This window comes from Cannabis sativa, chromosome 3 (genome assembly GCF_029168945.1).
Source record: "Cannabis sativa cultivar Pink pepper isolate KNU-18-1 chromosome 3, ASM2916894v1, whole genome shotgun sequence".
Taxonomy (NCBI): domain Eukaryota; kingdom Viridiplantae; phylum Streptophyta; class Magnoliopsida; order Rosales; family Cannabaceae; genus Cannabis; species Cannabis sativa.
The window spans coordinates 7,798,689-7,820,570 of record NC_083603.1 but is presented as its reverse complement, the minus strand read 5'-3'; the positions used below and the strand labels follow the sequence as shown (position 1 = coordinate 7,820,570).

The 21,882-nt window shown below is 30.2% G+C and overlaps 2 protein-coding genes across 2 annotated transcripts; one reads left to right on the top strand and one right to left on the bottom strand.

The window, feature by feature from the left end:
* Window positions 1-11,759: 11,759 nt before the first annotated feature.
* LOC115708977 (zinc finger A20 and AN1 domain-containing stress-associated protein 8) lies at window positions 11,760-14,083 on the bottom strand. The gene is made up of 3 exons (XM_030636996.2): window positions 13,940-14,083; window positions 13,715-13,770; window positions 11,760-12,560 (listed from the first exon to the last, which is right to left on the bottom strand). Exon 3 carries the CDS (start codon window positions 12,552-12,554, stop codon window positions 12,039-12,041), a length of 516 nt encoding a protein of 171 aa, XP_030492856.1. The 5' UTR covers window positions 12,555-12,560; window positions 13,715-13,770; window positions 13,940-14,083; the 3' UTR covers window positions 11,760-12,038.
* A 203-nt stretch (window positions 14,084-14,286) lies between these two features.
* On the top strand, window positions 14,287-17,634 carry LOC115708976 (chaperone protein dnaJ 6-like). The gene is made up of 8 exons (XM_030636995.2): window positions 14,287-14,548; window positions 15,610-15,708; window positions 15,798-15,899; window positions 16,112-16,171; window positions 16,268-16,374; window positions 16,454-16,536; window positions 16,948-17,038; window positions 17,125-17,634. Exons 1-8 carry the CDS (start codon window positions 14,426-14,428, stop codon window positions 17,333-17,335), a joined length of 876 nt encoding a protein of 291 aa, XP_030492855.2. The 5' UTR covers window positions 14,287-14,425; the 3' UTR covers window positions 17,336-17,634.
* Window positions 17,635-21,882: the final 4,248 nt, after the last annotated feature.

Below are 21,882 nucleotides of genomic sequence, written 5' to 3'. Positions count from 1 at the left end.
TAATCTTGGATAGATCCTACTTGTTCTTCCTCATTTTTATTATTATTTTTTTTTTCTAAACCAAAAAAAAGGGTCAGAAAAGTCATAGTATAATTTTCTTTTCTTTTTCCTTTTTAAATGACTTCTTTCTTACAAAGAATAAGAGATAAAAAGGAAAAACAATAGAAGACAAATTCTACCTTCGGTTTGATGATGATGATGACTCATTTTCAATGAAGAGATAATAGTAAAAAGACAAAAAAGTCCACCTCCCACGTGACTTCATAAGGGGCCATCTCACGTTTTCTCATTCTACTACTTTCAATACAAACAAACCCCTACTTCTAATTTTTATTTTTATTTTTATTTTTATTTTTAAGAAAAATGGTTGGTCTATTTTCATATTACACAATCCACAGTAGTACTCTCTGTAACAGTAATCCTTTGGTTTTTGGCTATAAAAACATTCTTATTTTAAAGTAAAATACATACAACAAAAATAAAGACAAAACTCTTTCATTTGCACTCTGATTATTCCTTCCTCTGACCCCAAAAAAAAAAAAAAAAAAAACTTACCCCATAAGCCAATACATTATACATATATATGTATAGGAATAGTACCTCTTTACAGTGTGAAATTTCAATTTCAATGAAAAAAAGTGAAAATGAATGAAACTACTATTGATTTACATCCACATAAATAAATGAGAGCCTTTTCAGATTTACAGACAGAAAGGGTAGTAAATAAAGAAAGAAAGGAAATTATAGTAATAATGGAAGTCCTTGATGAATTAAATTTCACTGTAATTAATTAATGAAAGTAATTTTGCTGTTTTGCCAGCTATGACCCAATCAAGACAATCCACCTTATTCATCATTATGGTCAATATTCTATGTCTCAATCTCAAAACTCACACACATACTTCGTGGTCTCTTTTTTATTATTGTTATTATGGAAATACTTGGTGGTATCTTGTAATTAATAACATTAGTTATTATTATTATTTAAGTAAATAGTGTTATAATATATAATTTTAATATTTATTCAAGTGTTAAGTTTGTAAATAATATATAATTTTAATATTTACTAGTATTTTAGCGGTATAAATATTTAATATTTATAAAATTATAATTTTTCTTTAATTTTATCAGTATAAATTATATTATTGTCTTAAATATAACACATATAAAGTCTATGTATTAGAATATTGGGTCGAAACAAAAACATGTAGTATTAGTTACTTCTAAATGTTCTTTTAATAAATTTAAAATAGAGTATGTACTGAGAAAATTGAAAAAAAATTACAGTTTTACAAACATTAAGTACTTATACCGCTAAGAATAGATATTAAATTTATAACGCTTACAAACTTAAAAAATTTATTAGTTATGCCACAATTTATCCTCATTATTACTAATAGATGAGAATAGAGAAATACTAAAAAAAAAAATACTAGCAGTGACCAGTACCACTTAAAATAGTATATCATTAATGTAATTATATATAAAGATTTTCTTCAGCAAAAAAATTATATATAAAGATTTAGTATAACAATTTTTATAAAATATTATTAATCTTTAATAACTCTACATCATGGTTGTACTAGCAAATACTAGTATGTAATAGCAAATACCCATAATAATAATAAATATAATAGAGTATATTTGGTTTAATGTAACGAAAATTATAATGAAATCATTATTATTATTACACTTAACATTATAATATATAGTCATTACAATATGTATTGTAATTCTTATTACATTATAAAACAAATATAATAAAAATTACATTGTAGAAAATACCTCTTTTGTTATTTTTTTACTTTTATTTAAATTTTCATTAAAATTATTAAAACTAAAAATATTTGTTATCAAAATACCATTTAATTTATTCAATTAAAATGTTCATTACAAAGTACAACCAAAAAAATAATAACATAATCCCTATAATTCTTATTCTCATTACATTACATTAAATTAAAACAAACATATATAATTAATACAAGTGAGCAACCCAAACATACCTTAATTTGGTGAGCAACCCACAACCCTATATCTTTATTTTTTTTTTTTCCAAATAATATGTTACAATATATTGTGTCATGTATCATGATATAAGATTTGTTTCAACTTTATTTACCAAAACCTGCAAAGTTAATTCAAACAAGTAGGTGAGGCCTAGTATAGTATATAGGAAAATTTGAGTTTCCCAAAAGGGGTTTGCTTTAGCCAACGTGTTGTCGTTTTAACATAATAAAGAACACAAAATGTGATGTCGTTTAACATTACAAAGAAAGAAAAAAAGTACTGCCTATGAACTGAAAGGGGGTTGGGGTAGTTATTAGGGGGCTATGATATCTTTTACTATTTACAGCTCAATTGTTTAAAAAGAGAGTCTCATCTCATCTATGGAGATCTATCTTAGTATCTAGTAGTAAAAGTTGACTTTATGATAAAAGGATATTTTGACTTTGTTTATTAACAGTTACGTCTAGCTAGGTTATTATTTGTAGCTAACTCTGCCAAAAAATCTAATGGAAATTTTCACTTTGTCCTCTCAAACTTAAACAATTTATTTTATTAGATAGATATGGATCGAGTACTTCTTCTTTAGCCAATGAACAATATAGCATATATATATACTTTACCCTTTGGTTTTAAATCGACAATTAAATGAACAACTTCTATGTTTACTTTTACTTTTTCTTTTTCCCTTTTTTTTTTTTTTTTTGATGAGTACAACTTCTGTATGTTTCACTTGGTATTGAATAGAAAAACACAAAAGTTATGTTTAAGAAAAACTCTTAAATTAACTTAAATACAAATACAATTGTTACCCCTAAAAAATACAAATTAAATTATTAGGAGTGGTTTTTGTAGGAAAGACAATTATACTTTGGGTACACAATCATTTGTGATATTGTTATACCTAAATTAATAGACTAATAATACCCTCACTTGATTACCTTCTCCTAACAAGGTAAATTAATTAGAGGTTTTTTTTATATAAATATTTATATGCTAACTCTTATTTAGATCCACAAATGACCGACATTGTCCGATAAAAACGTTTCTAATATCATTAGATTATTAGAAAGAAGAAAGTGAAAGCCAACAATTTAACTTATAGTTTATGCAATGCATAATCCTACTTGTAAGATAAGTTTTCATAAATATGAGCCATCATCAAAATTCAAAGGACTAATAATTTAGTACTATTCTCTTCGTAAGGGTATTTTCTATTGTATTTTTTTGGAAAAAAGAAACTGCATTTGTAGATCTTCTTCAACTTTAAGAAGGACCTTTTTTTTGTCCAACACTAGAATGAAAGTGGTTTGTGACAGAAATGACCCTCTTTAAGCTTTTTAATGGCCCATGCATGCATGCCTATTAAAGAGTGTTTATATGAGTTTTTATTTAAGTATTAATTTTTCATTGCCGTAAAATAAAAATATGAAACCCTCTTCTAATTAGTTTAGGGAGTCACTTATTTCATGTATATAAAAATATAGTTACATGTATAGTAAAATAAATTTTATTTTTTAGCACGGTTAACAATTTGAAATTTTCTAAATATTTATAAGTGATTCTAAATAATTACAAAGTACAAGATCATAAAAAAAAAATTACACTAAATTTATTTTGAATGTCAAATATAAAAAATCTACTAAAATACTTCTTTAAAATTAAACAATATACAATAAACTAAAACTATCACCAAAATTCACACAAAGATAGAGGGTGGGGTGGGGTTTGTCTCAAAAGACATTTGTGTGTGTGTGAAAACCAGCACACCGTACAAGTAAAAGTGCCAATGGTATCTAAAAGTTTCACTACTCAAGATAAATGGTCAATATGTGGCATAATAAAAGCCACAAAACAAAATCTAAAAAAGTCAAGGTTTAGCTAATTAATTTGCTGTCCTATCTATCTTCTTCTTTGCAAAATCATACCCTTATAGACAAAAGTCAAGCTATTTGGTTTGCTTTAATCCTAAGAATATCCTATTCCTATAGCATAAATCTCCAAATTGTTTTTGGCTAATTATCTAATTAACAAGTCAACTATTTTACATCCCTCGATCTTGTAGTAAAAAAACAAATCTTGATGTACTCACGAGTTAAGGTAATGTAACTGATGGGTTTCTTGTGAGTTACAACTCAAGAACCAAGAAATGTCAACTAATTGGTATCATATAAACTATTCATGACAAGGGTCAAGTATGATATGACATTTTTATAATAATCTTGTCTACCCAAAAATCTAGAATTAACAATAAATTAATTATTATTATTATTACTTTATTTTTTGATGTATTTTTTGTTACTTGAAAGAGTCAACTTTAAAAATGAAAGAAAGAAAAGGTCATGGGGGGTCATTGGCATTGGCATCCAATATAGGTGTTTGTGCTATATAACAATTGAATTGAGAAAAGGGTTCCCTAGAAAAAAGAGTCTTCAAGTCCCAACAATGGAAAAGGAAGAGTGCCCTTTTTGTCTTTTGAAGAGAAAAAACCAAGGGATGAACCATGAACTTAGAGAGGGATTCATAGATATTGGGGTGTGAGTGGGAAAGTAATTGGCATTATCAAACTTTCACTTATTGTATTGAAGAAAACTATGGAGAAAGGTTATACAATCATACCCACTCCATCTATATTTCCATCCACAGTTGTCTCATCTCAACTCTTTATTTATTTTTAATTAATTACCAACATTGCTTTCAGAAAAGAAACGGTGCGGTTTGTGGGTCAATCTACTCATTCATGTTGCTTGCCATGTCTTTTTTATCTTTTCTTTTCATGTAGATAATTAAGGGTAAATACTATTTTGAACTCTGTATTTTGTAAAACTTATTAATTAGACTTTCTATTTTATTAAATAACAAAACGGACTCTATATTTTCCAAAATAGTAAAAATAAGACCATGAGTTCAATTTTTAACAATTTTATTTTTTAATAAAACTAACTTGAAGACAATTATGACACGAACAGATACAGAAAATGTAATCAGTTTTACCAAAATATCTCTAGATCCATTTTATCATTTAACAAAACAGAGAGTCCAATTGATAATTTTTACAAAACGCGGGTCTAAAATAGTATTTACCCTATAATTAATTTGGAATTATAAAAGCAAATTCCTTTTATCTCACTCACTCCACCCTTATTTTCATATTCTTATTCAGATCATTAATTTCACTATGTGATATATATGTATGCTAATGCTACACTTTTTATGATAAGCTAAAGAAAAATGAGAAACTAACATGTATCTTGTGATGTCTCCAAATTAATTGGTAACTATTTCATAAAGGCAGTATTTAGTTGGGAGGAATAAAAATATAAGAAGAGGAATGAGAACATGAATAGGAATAGGAATTAGAATCGAATAGAATAAAAATAAAAATGCATAAAAAAATTGATAAAAAAAATTATTAATTTTTTTCTCATCACATTAGAATGGTCTTTCACTCCATTACAAAATAGAATAGTCGTTCCACCAAAATGGTAGAAAGGTCATTCTATTAAAATAGCATTTCAATACTTTAATATGCAACCAAACAAATAAATGAAATGAAGATTGTTTTATTTTTATTCTATTCCATGTCATTTCATTACCTCCAACCAAACGCCACTTAAATTGGAAAAAAATCATTAAATCTAACAATCTCAATAGTTCAGGGGGCATTTTTAACGACCTTAAAAGTTTTGTTGGGTTTTATGCCCTAAATAAAACTCCAATTCAATGTAATCCATTTTATTCAACATCAATAAAGAAACAGAAGTATTTTTCATTCATTTGTGTATGTTTTGGTTCATCTTATCAATTGCTTGTCTATTTGATTTATAAATTCATCTGAAATCATTTTCACATACTTGATCCTGTTTATTGTGTTGTCAACACATTGGAAAGTAAACATGACTATGTGAATAAAGATTCCTAGATTTATCAGACACAGGGTTTTACTGATATAATAATCTACAACAGAGTTTACTTGCATTTGGTATAATGCTATGTTCTTTCCAGAGCATTGGCTAAAGTAAAGCTCAGGTTGGGTGCATGGAGTATGCATCGGAAGGGACCGATATTGAACTATGACTTAGATTTATTAAACTTACCGTAATATCTATTCAAGTCAATATCACCTAGTTGATCCTAGATCAAATGATCTAAATCCTGATATGATTAGGCTCAATCTCAAGAGTGTTATTCGTGTTCTTTGATTTGTTAGTTAAGCCTACTTTTGGGTCAGGTGATACGTACATTTTGGAAACACGGTAGTGCAATTGAGTGGGAGCGCTAACATAAATATGGAATCTATAGCTTCTATCTGGCGAATAGAAAGTAAAGGATGATCTCCTTCGAGCTTGACCAAACGAAAATAAATGGTGGAGTACTCATTTCACATAGCTGAAATATCATTTATACGGGGTTAAGTGTTTTAAGGATTAAATACATTGTAGGGTGTCACGGTAATCTAATCCCTTTACAGTGTAGATCATTCATATAGAGGATCATTGATCAAATTAGGATTATAACAATGGATAACTAATGACGTGTCTATATGGTGGAACATATAGAGCGTTCTATATACTGAGAGTGCAATTCTAAGTTCTATGCGTGAATTCAACGAAGAATTAATAAGTCAGTGAATTTCGATTATAAATTCTTGATATGCTTATTGGAAGCTCGGTTATATAGACCCATGGTCCCCCCACTAGTTGAGATAATATTACTTGTAAGACTCATTTAATTGGTTTTGATTAATCAATTATAATTCTCAAATTAGACTATGTCTATTTGTGAATTTTTCACTAAGTAAGGGCAAAATTGTAAAGAAAGAGTTTTTAGGGCATATTTGTTAATTATGATACTTTGTATGGTTCAATTAATAAATATGATAAATGAAAATATTATTTAATAATTATTTATAGTTATTAAATAGTTATAATTGACATTTAAATGGTTGAATTTAAAAATTAGCGTTTTTGGGAAAATGAGATGCAAAAATGATAAAACTGCAAAATTGCAAAAAGTGAGGCCCAAATCCATATAGCCATGGTCGACCACTTTTATAGGCTTTATCATCTGATATTTTCATTATTTTAATGCCAAATAATTCAAACCTAACCCTAAGTGGAATGCTATAAATAGATAGTGAAGGCTTCAGGAAATTTACACTTTTACTTCTGGTTTCCTTCAGAGAAAAACCTGAGCCTTCTCTTTCTAAACCCTAGCTGCCACCTTTATACTCTTCTTCTTCCTTGAATAATTTCGAACCTCTTAGTGATAGAGTAGTGCCCACACACAGCAAGTGATACTTCAATCATAGTGAGGAAGATCGTGAAGAAAGACATTCAACAAGAAGGAGTTTCAACACTAAAGGAAGGAGAGAAAGAGATCCAGGTTCAGATCTTGATAATACTCTGCGACAGAAAGGATACAAGGGTTAGAGATCTGAACGGAAGGAGACATTTTATTGCGCTGCACCCAATGTAAGGTTTCTCATACTTTATATGTGTTTATTTTATAATCGTTTTAGAAGTTCATATTTAGGGTGTTAATCAACATACTTGTGAGTAGATCTAAGATCCTAGTAAAATAATTTCCAACAAGTTTAAGGGGCACGATTTGGTACATGTCAAAGTTCAGAGGGCAAAAATCCTAATTAGCCTAGTTTTTAATATATATTTAAAAATATATTTAGTATATTTGAAAATTAATTTTTTTTTATAATAAAAAATAAGAAAGAGAATATATAAAGGATGTTATGTATGACATTTTTTCTTAGCATTATTTTTCAATACAATCTTTAAAAGATGTCAAAAATATATCAATGTCATCAAAACATTCTTAAAGCATCTCCAATGCTCTAATAGTAAGACTTTGGAAAAAAAAAATACAAGTTGAACTTGTTATTTTACAAAATAAATAATCTAAAATTATAGCTACCTTAAAATCTATTAAAAGAAATTGATAACTTTTGCAGATGTATTAATACATTCTTTATCTTCCATTTTCTTCAACAGCAAATTAAAGATCAAATTACCAAATAATGTTAACCTGAAATCGAAATCAAGTACTTTAAAGGTGACTTAATCCTAACTCCTTTTGTGTAGAAGAAGTGGATTATGAGCCAAGTCAAGCAATATCTAATGCCCTACATATGATTTGCAAATCAAATTTAGGGTATAAGTCACTATTTGTTTATATTTAATTCAATTCTTGTAGTAGTACTGAGAGCACTCACAACAAGGGAGCTATAATAGTTAAAAGCTAAAAAAAAAAATAGCTAAGAAAGCCACTAAGGTTAGTTTAGTGGTGAGGGAGGGATGGGAAAAAGGGAGAGGTCATGGGTTCGAACACAGGACCTTTAAGCTATTAAACTAATATATAATTGTAAAAACCATTACGCTACACTCAAAAAAAAAAAAATAGCTAAGAGCTTAAAATTAAGCTCTAACAAATGTTTTAAACTCTTAGCTATTATAACTCTTCCCAAACTCCAAAAAAAAATTCTCTACATTTAGCTCATGAATAGTGAAGAGGTAAAACATATTTTATACTTTTTCTTTCTCTCTTTCATTAAATTAATTAATTTTTTATTATTTTTTTTACTCATTTTCATATTTTTTTTTATTTTAATTAATAAAATATATGTAAAAATATAATATTTAAATGATATAGAGAAAAATATAAAAGTTGATGTATGGTTTAATGTAAATATGTGAGGTAAAATAAAGAAAATAGAGTTTTGATAAGATATTTTAAAGAATAAAGTAAAAAAACTGGTAAGAGTGCCAAATTATTTGATGTTATAAAGCTGAACATAACAATGTCACTCTACCATCATCAATTAGTCACGCATGGCTTACTCTTCTGTACCATAAGTTTGTGTATTAGTAATTTGTTGAATTGGGTCAACAACAACAAAAAGTTCACTTCTTTAAATTACATCAAATGATGTATGTAAGTTTGCCACAAAATAATGGATTTAGTAGTTAAATTGAACTTCTTTTCAATTTAGGAGTGTCAATGGGTGAGACATACATGGTAATACAATTTGAAATTGGCTTTTTATAAAAATAGTTGAGTTTTTTCTTAATGAGTTCAAGTCATTTTTGTATTATGTCACACCTTAGCCATTGTCATTTTTGTATTATATCATACCTTAGCCATTGTGTAAATGGATAATTTTTGAATGATACGATGATGACAATTTTTGTATTATCACACCTTAACCGTTTATTAAACGGATAACTTTTGAATGATATGATAACGATAATTACTTTAAAATATACACTTATATTCATTATATAAAATATATTAAGTTAGTTAAATAGGTCATTTAACATGTGTTAAACGATTAAAAAAATTTCATACAAAAATTGTGAATATGTTAAATTTTTAATAAATGAGTTAATGAGTTGATCATTTTTTGAATTGTTGTCTGTACTTTTACTTGGATGACACATGGCCTCTTTAGGAAGGCCTAGAAGCAACAGATCTATCTTCAGCCGAAGTAGATTCGTCTATAGTGAAATTAACAAGTCGAGTTTATACCCAGACTTCGTATTTGGGTAGGTCAAGACATCATCCTCCCGGATGACAACAATTATCAGATTTACATCAAAGAATCAACTCTTCAAAGAATAACAACAAAAGATGAGGTAACATTTCTTTGAGAAGGTTACAAGGATCCGAAAGGATCTCATGCTCCCGGACTCATCACAAATGACTAAGATGTCTCCCACGATGCTTCTTTATCGCGGCTAGACATGTTAACAATCTAGAAGGATGTCCAAGAAGGAAAGTTGAAAGGTCATTCAAGATCGTCCATCAATCTAGATATCACATACGTGCCACACCTTTGATACGATCCCGTAAGATCTAGGGATTTGTCCCCTCTACCAACTCATAGAAAGGTATTCTATCAAAGGTACAACCGCCATTAGAATGTTACAGTTGGTCTATCAACATCAATAGTACTATGAAAAGTAACTTTACTGCTTCTTTTAGGATATGGCTTTTACCATCAGGCCCAACTTATACAATGTTACACTTGTAAATATCCCCATTTGTGGATCAAAGATGTAAATAATCTTCCTTACTTGGTCTTGATCAGTCGGACGCATTGTGCACAACTGCCTATAAATAGGGCATCACCACCATTGTGAAAAGGGTTTAGATTCTACGATTTACAGAGAAAAAACTCTATAATGTGTATTGTACCATTGTTAAAAGTTAAATACTATTGATTCATGGACTAAAATTCATTTACATCTGAACCACATAAAAATCTCCTCTTTAAATTTCTTTTAATTATTTTCTTTTGCTTTGAATCTCTTGTGTAATCGATCTTCTAAAAAAGTAAATAAACTAAAATAAATAAGCACAGTTTAAATTCTAATTTTTGATAATAGATTAAGTTTGAATTTGACATTTATTTGCAACATACTTAATCTCAACACTAACACATACTTTCTATAAACACTACCAACTCTACTTTTTCTGAGACCATTTTGTGAATTCTAACTCATGCCCGGAGAAGCTTGGCACGTGGTGGGGCATTTTGTAAGGGTGCTTAGCACTTTGAGTAAAATGTGAAAGCATCCATGGTAGTAACTGCCAAGCTACGGTGATTTTCTTTCTTTATTTTTTTGATAATTTACTATATATATCTATTGTAAATAATAATGTATGAATATGCTAATAATTTTTAGAGATGTTCAGTATTTAAGTAATTTTAAAAAATAAAATGAAATAGAAAATATTATATTTTAGTATAATGTGGAGATTGTTGGCTAGCATTGAAATTGATCTTAATGCAAGCAACATTAATGTTACCTACGGAACCCACTCAAAATTTTAAACTTATCACATTTATATCACAAAATCTCACACTTCTCTCCTCCACCAAGCACCAAGGCTAGCCACTCCATTGGACTTGCCCTTAACAGACTAAAAAGATGAGATATATTGATTGAACCAGTCTATATTTAAAAGTGAAATAATATAATCTATCTGTCTAAATTATATAATTGGCAAATTCATTATTATTATCTGGCTGACCTACCATTAATTAATTTAAGTGGCAAGTGGGGTTGTCTCTCTTTAATTGGGGAGGAAGATAATATGGCTTATTAAATTATTGGAAAGAAAAAAGACTAAAATAAATAATAAACATTCAAGGGGGTCAATCCATAGTTGGATAATAACATTAAACTCAGCCTTGCCAACTTCCACAGAGCCAAGTATATACTGTTCTTTCAGAACACTTCTAACATACTTAAATTTCAATTGTCCAGGTATAATCAGAAGATGTGAAACTATAAAATACCAGGTCCAAATCATATTTCCATGACAGATATTGTAAGGCTCCACTTTACACCATATCAATTTAACAGAAATGACTTCACTTTCATGGGAGGTTATCACCTCTTTTCCCTAATTGACAACAAGCCAACCACACATGAATGTGATTAGAATTGTTAAAAACATAACCTTAACCACCATCAAAATAACTAGCTTTCCAATAATCTGGAACTTTCACAAACTAGGATAGGATATATGTTCGAATGTTATGTACCTAAAACTCACTTTCCCCCTCGTGAGAATTATCACACAACAGATATGCCCTGAAAAGAAAAAACACCCATCATGCCACAATAGCTGAAATTACCCAAACATACCATAAACATTGTCTGCCAAGCATTGAGGTTTGATTCATAAGGGAGTATAGAGCAAATATAGAGAAAAGAGAGAAGAAGATCGAATACCAAGCAGCGACATAACATTACTAGGTAATGGTCCTTCAAACCAGCACAAATAAGAACTTACACACAGGAGCCAGCAAAGAAATCGTCAATGCTAAACGAGGAATACATAATTCCCATAAAGATGTCCTCATTATAATGGCATAAGCATTTTTAATCAATATAAAGGACACCTAACAAGACCAGCCAGTCATTCCTATATCAAACCACATGGACAAAGAGAAAAATAAGAAAGCATCATAATTTGACACATAAAATTTTTACTTAGTCCATGACCTAGATCTTATCAAGCTTCTCTGCCTTGACTACAGGATTGGCTTTAGCAATGGCGTCGCGACCCGAAGTTCGGTAGTCAAACGGACATTCGTGTTTGTCAGAGTAGCGATGACTTGAGCAAAAGAGGTTCCCACACTTGCAATTGAATCCTGTTAAACCGACGCGTTTTCGACAGGTGTGGCATCGGCTTGGCCCTTGTTTCACATTTTCCAAAAGCTTGCTCGAGGAAGAATCACTTGCTGGTTCTGTTGTAAGAATCTTTGTCTCCACTTGTCCCACCTGTACATCAACAACACCAGCTACAACAGGCTCCTTCCCGTTGCTGCTAGAGCTGCCATTCACAATACTATCAAAGGATGAGGCTGCAAGTGTGGCCTGTTCCTGCTTAAGTAGCATGTCCTTGTAGCATTTAGAGCACATGTTCATCGTGGCTGCCCTTCCAAAGAAGCCACAGTTGTTAATGCAAAGGATGGGGCATTCTGGTGCCTGGCAGCCTGTTTCGTTTGGAGACTCCATCTTCGCCTGCAAAATATATACGGTAGTATCTTAATTTAACGCCAACAACATCAACAAAAGTTGTTGAGTGAATAAAATACACATAAGAATGACAACCCCAAAGCCAATAACTGACACTAGCTTAGAATAGAGTCCCCAAGAAACATTAACAGTCCACAGTCTTCCCTACAGATTATGAAAACCTAATCACACAACCGAAATCAGGGACGAGCACAAGCACCATAAAAATTGTACCATATAAAAATGATCGGCCATGGCCAAGCAAAGAAAACAATATTATATAGTTTAACATCTGACTTTCGTTGTGCTAAAGATAATATATAAGTATGACAAATGCTTCCACAACAATGCATAATAAAAAACAATTCCACAAACAAATTATGCAACGACCATGAAAGAATAAATACTTTATAAGAAGAATATCAAGCTTTTGATCATTAACACGTAAAGAAAATTCATCTATGACAAAACAATTCCAAAAAAAAAAGATAACTAAAAGAACCATGAAATTTGTACAATCCGAACAATGTCAACAAATAATGGATGAGGAAAAAGGGAACTCTGTTACATGTCTCAAAGACCATAATGGAACAACCATATTCAAAAAAAAACTTACATAAAATAGCTCATCAAATAAAAACAGTCAAGGATGTTAGCAACGCTCCATTAAAAGTCACAGAAAACCAAAAACCATGACCCCAGAAATCTTTGTTAACAAAATAAAATAAAAAAAGAAACCCAGAAAAATTTGACGATGAAATTCTAATAAATTAAAGCCTATGGAATTAACATACCCAATAATGTTAATCATCAATCATAATAATAGTATATATATTTAAAAAAAAAACTCATACACATCACAAAAGACCCTAAAACAACACCCAAAAAAGAAAAAACAATTCAAACAAATCAAAAAATCCACGCCATGGAATTTAAAAATCCAGAATGTTAACAAGATTGATCAAAGCGGGTGGGGAAGCCTCAAAATATCTCAAAAGATCATAAACCAAACACCACAAAAGTTTCCACAACAAACCAACCTCATCCACAATAATTCAAAAAAAAAAAAAACCCATGACCTCATATTCCATAACCCATCATAACCTAAATACGCAAACAAATTTTCCCCTAACCCTCAAAAAAAAAAAAAAAACCCTAACCGGCTCTCGGTTACGTCGATCTTCCGTCGCACAATCGAACCAGTTGGTTCCTGTATCTGTAAAAAAAAGAATTAAAAATAAAAAAAAAAAATTCAAAATCCCTAATCAAAAAGCAAAAAAGAAAACATCATATCATAATTTTATTCATTTATTTTTTTCTCAAAAAAATAATAATAATAAACAAGAACAACAAGAAAGAATAATAATAATAATAATCCCTCTTACCCCAATTCCAGAAGATTAAATTGCCTTCAAGAATCTGAAAAAAGGAAAGAAATTATATATATGAAAATTGGGGAAAAAGCAAGAAAAACGAGAGAGAGAAGAGAGAGAAAGAGTTTTGGTTTTGGATTTGAGTTCGAATCGTAGGGACCAACTCGTCCTATTTAAAACGCTTTCCAACTTTTTTTCTCTGCCAACGAGCGAGACCCTTTCCACTCAGTCGGTGTTCCTACAATAACTAACCCTAATTACCTCTCTAATTACCGTTACGCCACTCTGATTTTTTCGGCCCATCATTTTCAAAAAAAGCCCAACTTTTTTTTGCCCCATTTACGGCCCAATATCTCCCGCGGGAAAATATTGTGGCCCGATAATGAATTGGCGGGAACGATCGCCTCCTCCTCGCTCCTCCCCACTCTCTCTCTCTCTTCTGTTATATATAAGCTCTGCGAATTGTTGAAGGGCTTCATTGTCAAGGCTGTGTTGAAAATGGCGAAGAGGAAGAAAGTTAGGGTTTCGGAGGAGCCAGCGTCTGAAGGAGAAGAAGATCAAGAGATGGAGTACGAGGATGAAGTTCCATCTTCTTCTGCTGCTAATAAAACCCTTTATGAGGTACAGTTGGGGTTTTATATGATTATATTGATTTGTATGTGTGTATGTTTATATCTTCTTTGTTGTTGGATTAGGGTTTTAGTGAACTGATAAAGTTAATGTGCGAATTACCTAGTGTTTTTTTTTTTATTTTTAAACTGATTTTGATCCTAATGTTACTAGGAATCCTAATACCAATAGATATTCTTAATTAATTAAATTAGTCAGTTATTACAAAAGATAATCCTTTTGTAATAACATTCTCACTATATGCGGATCATCATGGGACTATATCGTACTCATTTAGCTGTAACCTAGGTTAGTAAAATAGGAGTTTTGGGGGTTAAATTATCTTTTTTTCATTTTCTTCATACTGTTTGGTTTGGGTATTTGGTTTTGTTTTGAGTATTTTTGAGTAATTTTGTGTGTAGATATATTACGAGCTTCTTCTGATTGTCCTCATGTAATGAATTTAAGTTATTCCACATGGAGAATCAAGTTAGTCTTGGCTTATTTCTATGGGAATTTGTAGTGGTGAGAGAGTATATGGCTTGTTCAAGTAAATTAAGAAAAGAGGGTACGAAAAGATCCGTGATTTAAAGTTACTCGGGCTACATCCTACAATTGGTTGGAAGGAAAGTGAAGAGAAAAGGAATGACTTACTTTACTCTTCTTTTGTCTATGCTAGTGATGAATTCTATTTCATTGTGCAAGAATTACAAAGCTGCGCAATTGATAATTTGAAATCCATAGCCAAGTTTGTGCTCTCCTAAATTCTTCTATGGTGTTTGATGAATTCTGTTGTGTTGACTGAGCTAACTTAATAACTCCAACTAATAACCATTTTCTTTGGCTCGGAATTGATCTGGTTGATATCAACTGCTCATACTTATTAAGACTATACTTTAAAAACGTGTAGCTGCTTGATAATATCTAAATGTGTTTGTTGAGCTTAATGAGTATTGCCGGTTGCTTTGGTATGTGCTTATTCATGTTTCCTGATCTCTCCTTTAGTTTTGATCAAATGAACTTCATCTTGGATTCGTGCCATGGATATATTAACTAATGCTTTGTTATCCTAGGTTCTTGGTGTAGAGAAATCTGCTACTCAGCAGGAAATAAAGAAAGCATATCACAAATTGGCATTGCGGCTCCATCCTGATAAAAATCCCGACGATGAGGTTGGAAACTCAGTTTAGTTAATGCAGGGTCGTATGATTCTATAGTTTCTGTATCTTATAGCTGTAATTTGCTAATTTTCTTTTTGTAGGAGGCCAAAGAAAAATTTCAGCATTTGCAGAAAGTAATGGCCATTCTTGGGGATGAGGAAAAGCGAGCAATCTATGATCAGACTGGTTGTGTCGATGATGCTGTAAGTTTCATTGAAGTTTTTCCTTAAAATTATTAAAGAATAATCAAGGTCAATGCTTTCAAATTTGCCACAGTAAAGGTTAATTAATTAAAACATACATAATATTTATGGGCCATTGTTGCTACAAGTCCTTTATAAACTCATTTATCCTTGTTACAATTGCTTCTTTCAGTAAAATAAGTTTCTTATTTTCTGTATTTTTAAATGGCCAGGACCTCGCGGATGATGCTGTCCAGAATCTGCATGAGTTTTTCAGAACCATGTATAGAAAGGTCATATCATCTTGTTTGTAGTAATCGTTTCTCTTTACTTTCTAATATTAAATCTGTTTTCTGTTTGCTGATGATAGAGTTGCATGTCAACTGCAGGTCACTGAAGCTGATATTGAGGAATTTGAAGCAAACTATAGAGGAACTGATTCAGAGAAGAAAGATTTGATTGATCTTTACAATCAGTTTAAGGGAAATATGCCTAGGTATGACTGTATTAGTATAATTCAATCCTTAGTGAATAATGTTCTACCAATTTTTAATCTTCCCTGGCCCTTTTTGTAGGCTCTTTTCTTCAATGCTATGTTCAGATCCAAAGCTCGACTCTCACAGATTCAAGGATATTATTGATGAGACAATTGCTGCAGGTTGGCCTTCTATAATAATTATAATTAATTTTTTAATTTTTTAATTTTTTTTATTTTTTTTAGAGTGGTGTTGGGTTTGGAGGGGGAAGTTATGAGATTATTTGCCTTTAACCTTGTCTACTAAAATTGTAGCTTTGCCCAAACCAAAGATCATGTTTGTCGTATTAACAATTCTTGTAAGAATGAATTATTACCCATTCCTTTGATCTAACTTGCAACTAGAGCTTGGAATCAACATTGGCTGATTAATTGCAGCTTAAAAATCCCATTAAATAATTGCAACTATTGCATTTTGGTTTCAGTTTGAGATGGACACCTAGCCTTAATTCTTTTCTCATATCTGATACCAGTGTTGCATTTTTTAAGTGCATATTCCTTATTTTTCATTCTACTAACATCTCTTCCTCATAGGCGAACTGAAATCAACTAAAGCATATCGCAAATGGGCAAAAAAAGTGTCTGAAACAAAACCTCCAACCAGTCCTTTAAGAAGGAACCGCAAGTGAGTATTCTACTTAAGCTTTGTGCTTTATCTATTCTGTGGTCAAAACAATATAAAAAAATTAATACAACTTGAAATTTTCACAGATCAAATAAAGAGTCAGAATCAGATCTGTATGCACTTATATCTCAGCGCCGAGTCGAAAGGAAGGGCAAATTCGATTCCATGTTCTCATCCCTAGTGTCCAAATATGGTGGGGGTGGTTCTTCTTCTGAACCGAGCGAGCAAGAATTTGAGGCTGCACAAAAGAAGGTCGAGAGCCGCAGGGTCTCTCAGAAATCGAAGCGCAAGTCTTAACTGTCATCTTGTGGAGGTTTTGGTCCATTTATGTATAAATATTGATTCTGCATACACTACTGTCTGCCAATGCCTAAGTGTGTGAAGTATTTGGCTGTGTCTTGATTCAAGATTTTAGAGCAGCAGAAGAAACATAATCTGACATGTCTTGAAATGCTTATGTGCTTATATCAATTAGACAATATAAATTATGGTGTGTCATGGTACAATTTGATTGCTAATGATTCAAGTTTTTAGCAGCGGTGTAATTAGATAGACAATCTTTATTTGTTGAGATATCATTGTTTTGAGTTGTTAAATGGGCCTTGAATGATTCACAAGTAGTTGCACTTGCAGCTTTTTAATTTTTTGTTGACCAAGTAATCCTAAATAATAACATGAAAACTATATAAAAAGGGAAATAAATGAGGAAAGTGGAAAGGTATAACTCTCCATAATTGGCTATTAGCCAGCCATTTGCATAATGAATTTTGCTAAATTTGGTTGTAGTATTTTATTAAGTGTGAAGATTTTGTAGCACGTGTAAAGAAATCCAAAAAATGGGGTGAGTAAGTGCGTATCATAACTAAAAAACTATTTTTTATTTTTAAAAACAGAAAATTATTTTTTAAAAACAATTTGATTTGTTTGGCATTGTTTTTTTAAAACAGTTTTCAAAAAATAAAGTTACAAAAAACAAGAATTTTGAAAACAACAAAATTGTTATAAAATAATATAAAATAATATAAAGTAGATGAGAAGAAAGAAGAAGAAGATGAAGAGAGAAAGAGAAAGTGAATGAGAATTTCTAAGTTCTTTATTCCAATGGGGTGAACCCCTATTTATACAAATACAAGAATGAGATATTAAGAAACTAAGAAAAAGGGAAACTAAGAAAAGAGTAATGTTAATTACAATTAATGGTAATAAATAAAAGATTTGGACATCCACATAATTAATAATATTTATAACACTCCCCCTTGGATGTCCATAATAACTGCCTTATAAAAAATCTTGATGAAAACTTGATCAAAGGAAAAAGAGTATAGTGTAAACTAACTCCCCCTCATTTAGGCATTTGTGGAGATCTTCTAATCGACGAATTTCGATCTTGTCTGCCGTCTTCTCAAATGTTGATGTTGGTAATAACTTTGTGAATAAGTTTGTAAGATTGACACTTGATTGAATATGTTGAACACCAATATGCATTTTCTTGAAGCGTATAAAGAAGAATTTGGTGAAATGTGTTCTAACTCTATCTCCTTCAATGTACCCTCCTTTTAGTTGAGCGATGCAAGCAGTATTATCTTCATAGAGAACTGTTTGGGTTGATACTTCTTTATTGAGTGCAATCCATATGTTTCCCAAATATGCTATGTCAATGTTCTCACTCACACACATTCTCTACTTGCTTCATAAAATGCAAGTATGTTAACATGATTTATAGTTGCCTCGTTAAAAACCTTGCCAGAAAAACCCAGTGGGACAAAATCTGAGCTAAGGGAAAAAAAGAGTACAATATATATTTCATATTCATAACTATTTGTAAGTTGCCTCGTTAAAAACCTTGCCAGGAAAACCCAGTGGGACAAAACATGAGCTAAGGGAAAAAGAGTGCAACATGAATATGTCTCCCCCTCATGCACATATGATCCATAATTCTTTTGGTGATAATAAATCTCATAAGATTATTGTTATCACTTTTAAAATATCACAATATACAATCTTTGATCATATATTTTCTATAACTCTTCCAGAGTATGTATGGACTTCTAAATTATAGATGACGGGTTCGTGGAACATTAATCTTTATCCAACTAATTGTATCATTCATGTGTATATACAATCTTGTTCATACTAAAATTTAACATTTCAAGTAGATATGAACATAACACATTAATGATAATATAAATTTCATTTGTGACAATGATGGTACTCCAATACCATATATTTGTTCCATCTTGTTGTATGATCTTAATTTTCATATCAAAAGATCATATATCTATAATTCTTGATACATATGAAGTACTTCAGGACTTCAATACTAATGAACAAACTTTATACATTTAATATTTCTCGATATACAAAAGAAATAAAAGTTTGTTTTGCAATTAATCAAAAACTCTTCAAGAGTCTATCACAACGTATAATTTACGTATTTATATTGCATAGACAACCATAGGTATTTTTCAAATAATAATTTACTTACATGTCTTTATTTCATACAAAGATCTTTGTCATATAGTGCGCGCGACTTAGAATTTATATCACTTAAGACATGTATTAAATTCTTCTAGAATTTTTAGATAAGGCTTATTTCAAATTCTCACTATATTAGGAGCTCCAAATAAATAATCTTTTGTTGCAACATTTATGTGACGCTTATAAATCTTCATAAAATATATTCCAGGCTATAATCAAATAATGATTATATTTTCTCAATACTTAAGCCTTACTTCAATCAATCTCATGTCTATGCAAACTTTGTACAACAATTCATTATGTACAAATACATATATGCAAATTTCTCATTAGAAATATTTATTTGCACACCCTACAGGTCTTACTTCACTTTATGTGAGTAAATTTGCCTGGATTGCGTCATAATATTTTGGCCAAAAATCAAAATGTAAGTCGATGATTCTCGACAAATCTAATACCATGATCCTTGCTATCTCATGTTAGTTTATTGCATATGCAAACATTCAATATTTATTGTCGACAAAAATTTCAATAAATGATAATTTCCTCCCATATTGACATAACTTATAGAGATCTCTTTAAATTACATATTTTTTAAATATGTTTATCATTTATAGGTACCTATAACGAATCACTTCAGGGATTCAATTATGATGAAATGTGTTATGTCTAACTTCTCTTGGGAGTCTTTTCGAGTACCGTTTTCATCACGGTTATCATTTCTAGATTTAACAACTTCAGGGCAAATCAAATGAACATTTATTAATAATTTCTACATTGTTCATTTACGCTTCAGGCGTTTTCAACTCATTCTATCTCAACTTTGAATAATATTGATTTGCAGTTGGTATATATCATTTTGAACTATATCGTTCTTATATACTTTGTGCAAGGATCACTTTTCAAAAATTATCATCGATCCCAACTGCTTCTCTCCCCCTGATCGAGAGAATTTTTAAAAATTGTGATATCTAATAATATTAATACACCTGTAGGGATTTCAATATATCACAATGAATCAATATTTATTTAAACCCATATATATTATATGACATTGAACTTCAGGTTCAATAACTTCAGTTTCAAGTTCAATACTTATGAACTTAATTCATTTCTAAGAATGAGTCATACGTGTATAATTAGAAATACATAAATTTACACATTTTGTAAATGCATGATTATATAATCTTATCACATCGATAAGAAACTATGCAATAAAAATCTAACAATAGCTCAAGATTGTTAAGGAAATATAATTTAAATATTTTCTATGTGCAAATATATGCACATTCTTCTTTTGAGCCTTATAAATTAACAGTGAGAAGAATCTTCTGGTTCTTCAACAAAATTTAGTCAAATTCTTTGACAATTTATTGCATATGATTGATCATGTCAAAATAATTCAATTCATGAACTTCAGGTTCACTATAATTTGTATTTCAATGAAACTTTCAAAATGTAATGTAAATTCATTACAACATAATCATTACAAGTTTCATTTTTATATACACGAATAATATAATTATATTATTCTCCAAAACATATACACTCTTCAGGAATCACTATCATCAATTCAATGATGTGTATAATTTAAAAGATACATGACAACTTCATCATGTTATTGTAATGGTCAAATAGATATAACCATAACATATCATTCATTTTTCCTGATATCTTTTTAACAAGTCGTCTAAATTATTAATAGACTATTCATCAGTCTAATTATCATGACTTGATATATTATATATTTAAATGTACAACAAGTACATATAATAAGTTATTTATTATCACTTTCATAACTAGATAAAAGTTACACATCTAGGTACATACAAAGACATTTTACTACTCAAAGTAGCAATTGTATGTAAGACTTCTTCAGGAAGCTTTTCAACTAATCACTTTGTGATTCTTTATCACTTTGATTATATTGGATCACTAACAAATATTAGTAAATTATATATCCACTTTTGGGAATATGCAAACTGAATTATATAGTAACTATATATTTACATATCATGTACCAACAATAGTTTGAAACTATTGATTTCAAGAAATAATAAAATATGTATATATTAATTTGCTTCTGGAATTACCAATATATGTGAAATCTATATTCTTTGAAATAGAATTTCATGTCTATTCATTCTCTTTAGGTAATGATATTTAAATATTCTAAATGTACAATAAGTTTGTACAATTCACATTCTATTAAATAATCAAGTATACTTTTATCTTGATTATAAGTGTGTCCGTACTACAGGTACGCGACCACTATTATTCAATTCCACACATGATATATAGATTTCATGCACTTTGATTGTGTGTGGTATTTCATCTTTTGGTTGTTTCCACTTTTTTCTGGAAAT